Here is an 8,635-nt window from a genome sequence, read left to right as displayed (position 1 = left end):
ATATTATTACATTAAACTTCGAGATTTGAGCACTCTATATAGTTTTTTCTTTAAAAATTGTATATATTTTTTAAAAATAAAATATAACATTTTTGAAGGTATATTTTTTTCATTAACAAAACAGTTTTAAAAATATTTGTCATGTATTTGAAATATGTAAATAAATCTATCACAATTTCAACAAAACAAATGTTGCTTATTTGTGCTTGATTTTGTGTTAATAATAGCTAAACAAGTTTTTGCAAAACAAATTGATATGATTTTGGGGGGGTCTTTTTAAATAAAATTTCTAGAGAGCGCTATGTATTTTTTTTAATTTAAATTAATTTTTAATAATAATTAATAGTATGAAATTTTATTATATATAAAAATTAATTTAAAATAATTTTCTTTCAAATAGTTTAAAAGAAATTAACAGAATTCTTCAGCACTCGCATGACACCCAAAGCAATAGAAAGCGAATTTTCAGTTTCTAAAGCATACTTTGAGGCGCATGACAATTGCACATGGCAATCTAATTTAAATTTGAAATAGGTATAACCGGGTTTATATATATTGATGGCAAACAAAAGCAGATATAGAAATTAAAAAGCGATTCGGTATTCAATTATGAAATATGATTGGAAGAAATTCAATAATTTTCATTATTTCAAAAAAAAAAAAAAAAAATGCAATAAATTTTTTGATTATTATTTTAGTATTTGCACTAAAAAGTTTACATTTTTTAAAGAAAAATTGAAACACAAATGTAAGAAATATTAAAAAATTTAAAAATTTGTAGAAATTTTAAACTGAAAAATAGTACTAATTTTTACTAAAACAAAAACAACTAATTGATAATAATAATAAATAAAATAAATTTAATAAAATAATAAAAATAATGATTTTTTTGATAGTTGAACTTTCTTTAAAAGTATTTAATTTAAAATTTGAAAAAAAAAAATAAATTAAAAAAATATATAAAAATTAACTTAAAAAAAATGGAAAATAGAAAAAAAAATAATTTGGGTAGAGACATATTTCACTATTTTCAATAGTTGGATTTTTTAATATTTAATTTAAAATTAAAAAAATAACATAAAATTTAACTTAAAACTGAAAAATTAGAAAATAGAAAAAAAAAGTAATTTGGGCAGGGACATATTTTATTATTTTTGTTTTTTTTTAATTGAAAAAATTCATGATAGGTAGCAAAAAATTGATTTGAAAATTGACTTTTTAATAGTAGAAGTTACTTTAAATAATTCGAAATTTCACATAATTCGAAATTTATAGAAAATGTAAAAAATTGGAAAATAGAAACAAATTGAATTTTGAGTAGAAATATATTTTCCCATTTCTTTAAATTTGAATAAATGACTTGAATTAAATAGAAAAACAATTTTGAATTTATAAATCTTATTAGATTTTGGAACATTACGGTAAAAATAATTTTTATTAAAAAATATATTCAATGCTGGTAAAAATATTTTTTTTTTAATATTTTTTGTTATAAAACAATAAAAAAATAAAAATTTCTATATTTCCTATTTAAAAAAATATATATTTTTGTAAAAGAAGAAATTACATTTTTGTTAATTTTTTATTAAAAAAAAAAACATCAAATTAAGTTAGAATTGAAAGCAATTAAAAAAATTCAAATTTTGTCAAAATTTGAAGAAAAAAAAAAATAAAAAAAAAATTAAAAATTAATAGAAAAAATTAAAAAAAAAATGTTTAAATTGTTTAATCATTATTGAATTTTGGGTTATTATGGTTATAACATTTTTTTTAAATTTCCAAATTTTTTAAAAATCAAAATGTTGTAAAAATCATTTTTCTAAATTAGGAACTATTTTATAAAAAAAAACTAAATTTAAAATTTTTTCTATTCTTTATTTAAAAAATTTATATTTTTTGTAAAAGAAGAATTTAAAATGTTGTTACTTTTTTTATTAAAAAAATAACATCATTAGTTGGAAGAAAATTCAATTTTTTTTAATTCAAAATAATTAGTAAAATTTGCCAACATTTGAAGAAAAAGTTAACAAATTTAATAAAAAAAATCAAAATAAATTTTTAAATTTTTTAATTATTTTTAAATTTTATAGTAAGAATTATTTTTATAAAAATTTCCAAATTTTGTAAAAATCATTTTTCTAAATTATGAACTATTTTTATAAAAAACTAAATTTAAAAATTTCTCTATTCCTCATTTAAAAAATGTATATAAGAAATTAAAATTTTGTTATTTTTTTTATTAAAAAAATAACATCAAAATTTAAATGGAGTACAATTCAATTTTAAATTTTTTAATCATTTTTAAATTTTGGGTTTTTATGGTAAGAAATATTTTTAAAAAAGAAAAAGTGATAAAAGAAAAAGTTAAATAAATTTTTTCGTCTTTCCAGAATTAAGGTTATTTAGAAATTTTAATAATAAAACATTTTGTGAAATCATATTGAAATAGAACATGTACAAATTATAGGTGAATTTTTTTTTCAATTAAATAAAAAAAATATATATATAAACATATTAAAATCCAAATATTTTAGCGAATCTGTTTATTTTATTTTTTTTTTTTTTTGCAAAATCCTTTTTTCTGTCTTTCGAGAGTTTTTTTTTTATTTTTTTAATAAAAATAAAAAAATGTTGTTATAAAAATAAAAAATAATATAAAGCAAAAATAAAAATTTTGTAAAATAGAATTAACAAATATTGGGGTTTTTTAATTTAAAAATAATTTATAGATTTTGTCAAAATTTTGAAATTAACTATTTATATATAAATTATATTCAAATCCAGATATTTTAGTGAATGTGTTAAATTTAATTTTTTTTGAAAATTATTTTTTGTGTCTTTCGAAAATTTTTGTTATTTAAAAATTATAAAAAATAAAATTTTTGTGAAATCAAATTAAAAAAAAAATTGGGTGAAAAACATTTTTTATAATTTAAAAATAATTTATAAAATTTGTCAAAAGATTGAAATTAACCATTATTTATAGAAATTGTTTCTGGCAAAACAAAATTTCGACTTTCTAGAAAACAAAAATTAAATTAAATAATTTCAAATTATTAACATTAAATATTTAATATTTTTTTATTTAGTTTTTATGATTTGTTACAAAAATGATTGTTTAATTTTGGGTATTTCAAATTTCCATTTCTTTCTCTTTCTCACCTTCATCATACCTGACAGTCTAACTAATAGTTATTTATTTTTTCCATTTTTTTTAATTTTATTTTTAATATTGTAGTTTAAAGTTAATTTAATAAAGTATTTGTTTTTTTCTAATTTTATATTTTTATCTTATTTATATATATTTACAAAAAATATTGTGAAACTATTACTTATTTTTATTATATAAAGTATAAATATTTTTTTCATTTTTATGTAAAAAAATTAAAAATAAAATATTTACATATTTATATATTTTTTTCATGAGGATATTTTCTTGTTTTTTATAAAGCTTTACACTTTGTGCCTTTTTTGGACTGTCTTTGTAGTTGTTGTTTTTTTTTTTTTAATTTTATATACACATATTTTTTTTTATATATAAAATGTTTTGTTTATTTTATTTTGTTTTTTTTTTCTTTCTTGAATTTGGTTTCTTGATTTGGTTTGTGGTTCTATTTTTGGTTTCCATTTAAAAAAAAACTGTCTATCTTTGGTTGTTGTCTTTCATAGTTGTTTGGTTATTTTAAGAAATCGTCCTTAAATTAATCTGGAAAATTTGTTTAACGTTACCTTAGGGCCTAACAAGAGCTCTATCTATAAACACTAGATTGGTATCACCGTATTTGGTCATGTTCAGTTTTTCCGCGGCATTGTTCTTTTTCGTTTGCGTGTGCCATGTTAGAATCTGAAAAGAAAAAAAAAATATTTTAAAAAAATATAAAAAAAAATTTTAATTTATATCAAGAAAATATTTAATTTATTTCCAAGGACCAATAAACGTAGATTTTTAAAGAATATTTTTCCAAGGACCAATAAACGTGGATTTTTAAAGAATTGGTTTTCAAGGACCAATAAACGTGGATTTTTAAAGAATATTATTTTCAAGGAACAATAAACGTGGATTTTTAAAGAATATTTTTCAAGGACCAATAAACGTGGATTTTTAAAGAATATTTTTTCAAGGACCAATAAACGTGGATTTTTAAAGAATATTTTTTCAAGGACCAATAAACGTGGATTTTTAAAGAATATTTTTTCAAGGACCAATAAACGTGGATTTTTAAAGAATATTTTTTCAAGGACCAATAAACGTGGATTTTTAAAGAATATTTTTTCAAGGACCAATAACGTGGATTTTTAAAGAATATTTTTCAAGGACCAATAAACGTGGATTTTAAAGAATATTTTTTCAAGGACCAATAAACGTGGATTTTTAAAGAATATTTTTTCAAGGACCAATAAACGTGGATTTTTAAAGAATATTTTTTCAAGGACCAATAAACGTGGATTTTTAAAGAATCTTTTTTCAAGGACCAATAAACGTGGATTTTTAAAGAATCTTTTTTCAAGGACCAATAAACGTGGATTTTTAAAGAATCTTTTTTCAAGGACCAATAAACGTGGATTTTTAAAGAATCTTTTTTCAAGGACCAATAAACGTGGATTTTTAAAAAATATTTTTTCAAGGACCATCAGATCAATAAACGTGGATTTTTAAAAAATATTTTTTCAAGGACCATCAAATCAATAAACGTGGATTTTTAAAAAATATTTTTTCAAGGACCATCAGATCAATAAACGTGGATTTTTAAAAAATATTTTTTCAAGGACCATCAGATCAATAAACGTGGATTTTTAAAAAATATTTTTTCAAGGACCATCAGATCAATAAACGTGGATTTTTAAAAAATATTTTTTCAGGGACTAATAAACGTGGATTTTTAAAAAATATTTTTTCAAGGACCATCAGATAAATAAACGTGGATTTTTAAAAAATATTTTTTCAAGGACCAATAAACGTGGATTTTTAAAGAATATTTTTTCAAGGACCAATAAACGTGGATTTTTAAAGAATATTTTTTCAAGGACCAATAAACGTGGATTTTTAAAGAATATTTTTTCAAGGACCAATAAACGTGGATTTTTAAAGAATATTTTTTCAAGGACCAACAGATCAATAAACGAGGATTTTTAAAGAATATTTTTCAAAGGACCAATAAACGTGGATTTTTAAAGAATATTTTTTCAGGGACCAACAGATCAATAAACGAGGATTTTTAAAGAATATTTTCCAAAGGACCCATAAACGTGGATTTTTAAAGAATATTTTTTCAGGGACCAACAGATCAATAAACGAGGATTTTTAAAGAATATTTTTCAAAGGACCCATAAACGTGGATTTTTAAAGAATATTTTTTCAGGGACTAATAAACGTGGATTTTTAAGAATATTTTTTCAGGGACTAATAAACGTGGATTTTTAAAAAATATTTTTTCAGGGACTAATAAACGTGGATTTTAAAAAATATTTTTTCAGGGACTAATAAACGTGGATTTTTAAAGAATATTTTTCCAAGGACCAAAAAACGTGAATTTTTAAAGAATATTTTTTCAAGGACCATCAGATCAATAAACGTGAATTTTTAAAGAATATTTTTTCAAGGACCATCAGATCAATAAAGGTGAATTTTTAAAGAATATTTTTTCAAGGACCATCAGATCAATAAACGTGAATTTTTAAAGAATATTTTTTCAAGGACCATCAGATCAATAAACGTGAATTTTTAAAAAATATTTTTTCAAGGACCATCAGATCAATAAACGTGAATTTTTAAAGAATATTTTTTCAAGGACCATCAGATCAATAAACGTGAATTTTTAAAGAATATTTTTTCAAGGACCATCAGATCAATAAACGAGAATTTTTAAAGAATATTTTTTCAAGGACCAAAAACGTGAATTTTTGAAGAATATTTTTCCAAGGACCATCTGTCGGACGATGGGGCTTAAAAATAACAACGGTCTGAAGTTGGTTGCAGTTTTTTTCATTTCACCCTGTAAGGGTATGAGTGACTTTATATATTTCACATCACTCATACGCAGAGCTGTCCTACAAACGACTTGAGTCCACGAATCTATTTAGCTTAACTCTAATAATTTGTAGTAATCCCTCTCCCCTCCCCTCTCCCAATCACCTCTGTACAATTGTTGGCCAACAGCTCAATTTCGCCATTTTCAAATGGCGCCAGACTTTTCAAAAAACCATCCTCCTCATAGCCCGCCTTAAAGGGCATTTTCGCTTTGGGTCTTTCGTGCAGAAATCTCACGCTCACCGCAAAGCCCGCCATATCGACGGGATATTTTCGACCACCCAGCCAGCCATCATAGAAGCCAACAATTTTGCCATTTTTCACAATGGGACTGCTGACGCCGTATTTGGTGACCAGGCCCACCGGCCACATTGAAACCTTTTTGGTATAGCGCATCTGGAAAGAAATTGAGAATATTTATAATTTTTTTTAGTAAAAAAATAAAAAAATTTACTGACATTATTTAAAAAAAAAAAAACAAGTAAAGAAGCAGTTAAGTTCGGACGGACCGACTTTTAATACGTGGAGGAAATCACTCTAGCTTCCCAACGAAATGAAGTAGTTTGATAAAATTTTACTCAAATGTGAATCATGTCTGCAGGACTTTTGGTATTGAAAATGGGCCATGTAGGTCCACGTCTTCGTATAGCCCCCATATAACAGTACCTCCCTATTTTCGGTATTTTGATGATTTTAGCCACATTATTTACCGGAATTATTTCAAATTTGGTATTTGGAGTTCGCAATCGATACTAGAGCCTGAGACAGAAAATTGTTTGTGCAGATTAACGTCTTCGTATAGCTCCCATATAATGGTACCTCCCGATATTCGGTATTTTGATGATTTTAATGACATTATTCACCGGAATTGTTTCAAATTTGGCATTTGAAGCTCGTAATGGATACTACAGCCTATGACAGAAAATTGTCTGTGTAGGTCCACGCCTTCGTATAGCCCCTATATAACGGTACCTCCCGATATTCGGTATTTTGATGATTTTAGGGACATTATTCACAGATTTTTTTTTTTCAAGTTTCGCATTTGAATATTTTAATGGCTTATGACAAAAGTTGCCTGTGTAGGTCCACGTCGTCGTATAGACGGTAATATAACGGCTATATTTGGTATTTTTACGATTTTCTCAGAATTTTTAACAGATTTTTTTTTTATGAAAATTGCCAAATTCCTCCCAAATGGTGGCGGTTATTCAAAGTTCAGGCCGGCCGAACTTACAGCTTTTTTACTTGTTTTTAACAATTTTTATTAAAAAAACTGTTTTATTTTATTTAAAATTTAATAGTGATTTAAAAAAAAATAATTCAAAAAAATAATGAAAACTTTTTAAGATCAAAAAAAAAAAATTATTTAGAAAAATTATTAAAAAATAAATTTAAAATTAAAAAAATATTAAAAAAAATCAATATATATTTTTTTTTTTGAAAACTGTTGATAAAAAACTATATTAGTTTATTTAAAATTTAATATTAAAAAATATTATTTATTTTTTTTAATATTATTAAAAAATTTAGTTAAAAAAATTTTTTTTGAAAATTTTTAAAGTCGCCAAATTCTTCCCAAATGGTGGAGGGTATTCAAAGTCCGGCGCGGCCGAACTTACAGCTGTTTACTTGCTTTTTTTAACAATTTTTAATAAAAAAACTGTTTTATTTTGTTTAAAATTTAATATTGATTTAAAAAAAAAATAATTAAAAAAAAAAATAATGGAAAACTTTTTTAAATCAAAAAAAAAAAAAAAAAAATAAATAAATAAATAAATAAATAAATAAATAATTTATAATAATTTAAAATTAAAAAAATCCATATTTTTTATTTTAAAAACTTTTAATAAAAAATAAATTATTTTATTTAAAATTTAATGTTTAAAAATATTATTTATTATTTATTTATTATTTATTTCTTATTTAAATTTAATTTTTTGAAAATTTTTAATAAAAAGCTACTTTATTAAAAAATCCAAAATCCAAAATTAATGATTTAAAATCAAAAAAAAAAAAAAATTGAAATTAATTTAAAATCAAACAAAAAAAATTAAAAAAACAATTTTTTTTATTTTGAAAACTTTTAATAAAAAACCACTTTCTGTAAAATCCAATATTGATTTTAAATCAAAAAAAAAATATTATTAAAAAATAAAAAAAATTATATTAATTTAAAATTAAAAAAAAACTATTTAAAAAAATCAATATTTTTTTATTTTGAAAACTTTTGATAAAAAATATACAATTTAATTTAAAATTTAATATTAAAAAATATTATTTGTTATTTATATATAATTTATTTCTTATTTAATCATATTTAAAAAAAACCAATATTGATTTAAAATCCAAAAGAATTTTTGGTAAAAAATGAAAAAAAATTGATATTAATTTAAAAATAAAAAAAATATATAAAAAATTATTATTTTTTATTTGGAAAACTTTGATAAAAAACTTTATTATTTAATACTAAAAATATTTTTTATTATTTATATATTATTTTATATTTATTTAATATTATTAAAAAAATAGTAAAACATTTAAAAAAAATATTTTAAAAATTTAAAAAAAATAATTTTTTAATAAAAACAGCTTTATTTAAAATCCAAT

The 8,635-nt window shown here is 21.1% G+C and overlaps 1 protein-coding gene across 3 annotated transcripts in view; it reads right to left on the bottom strand.

The window, feature by feature from the left end:
- Positions 1 to 3,089: 3,089 nt before the first annotated feature.
- Positions 3,090 to 8,635, bottom strand: part of LOC101901814 (galactosylgalactosylxylosylprotein 3-beta-glucuronosyltransferase P) — a 157,416-nt gene continuing 151,870 nt past the window's right edge. For all 3 annotated transcript variants that reach the window (XM_059128868.1, XM_059128863.1, XM_059128871.1), the window contains 2 exons: positions 6,134 to 6,424; positions 3,090 to 3,844 (listed from right to left, as the gene is read on the bottom strand). In XM_059128868.1, the coding sequence (XP_058984851.1) occupies positions 3,731 to 3,844; positions 6,134 to 6,424 (405 nt within the window). In that variant the 3' untranslated portion in view covers positions 3,090 to 3,730. The remainder of the gene's footprint in view (positions 3,845 to 6,133; positions 6,425 to 8,635) is intronic.

The sequence above is a fragment of the Musca domestica genome, unplaced genomic scaffold, assembly GCF_030504385.1.
Source record: "Musca domestica strain aabys unplaced genomic scaffold, Musca_domestica.polishedcontigs.V.1.1 107, whole genome shotgun sequence".
In the NCBI taxonomy this organism is placed as follows: Eukaryota; Metazoa; Arthropoda; class Insecta; order Diptera; family Muscidae; genus Musca; species Musca domestica.
This window is presented reverse-complemented; position numbering and strand designations above follow the sequence as displayed.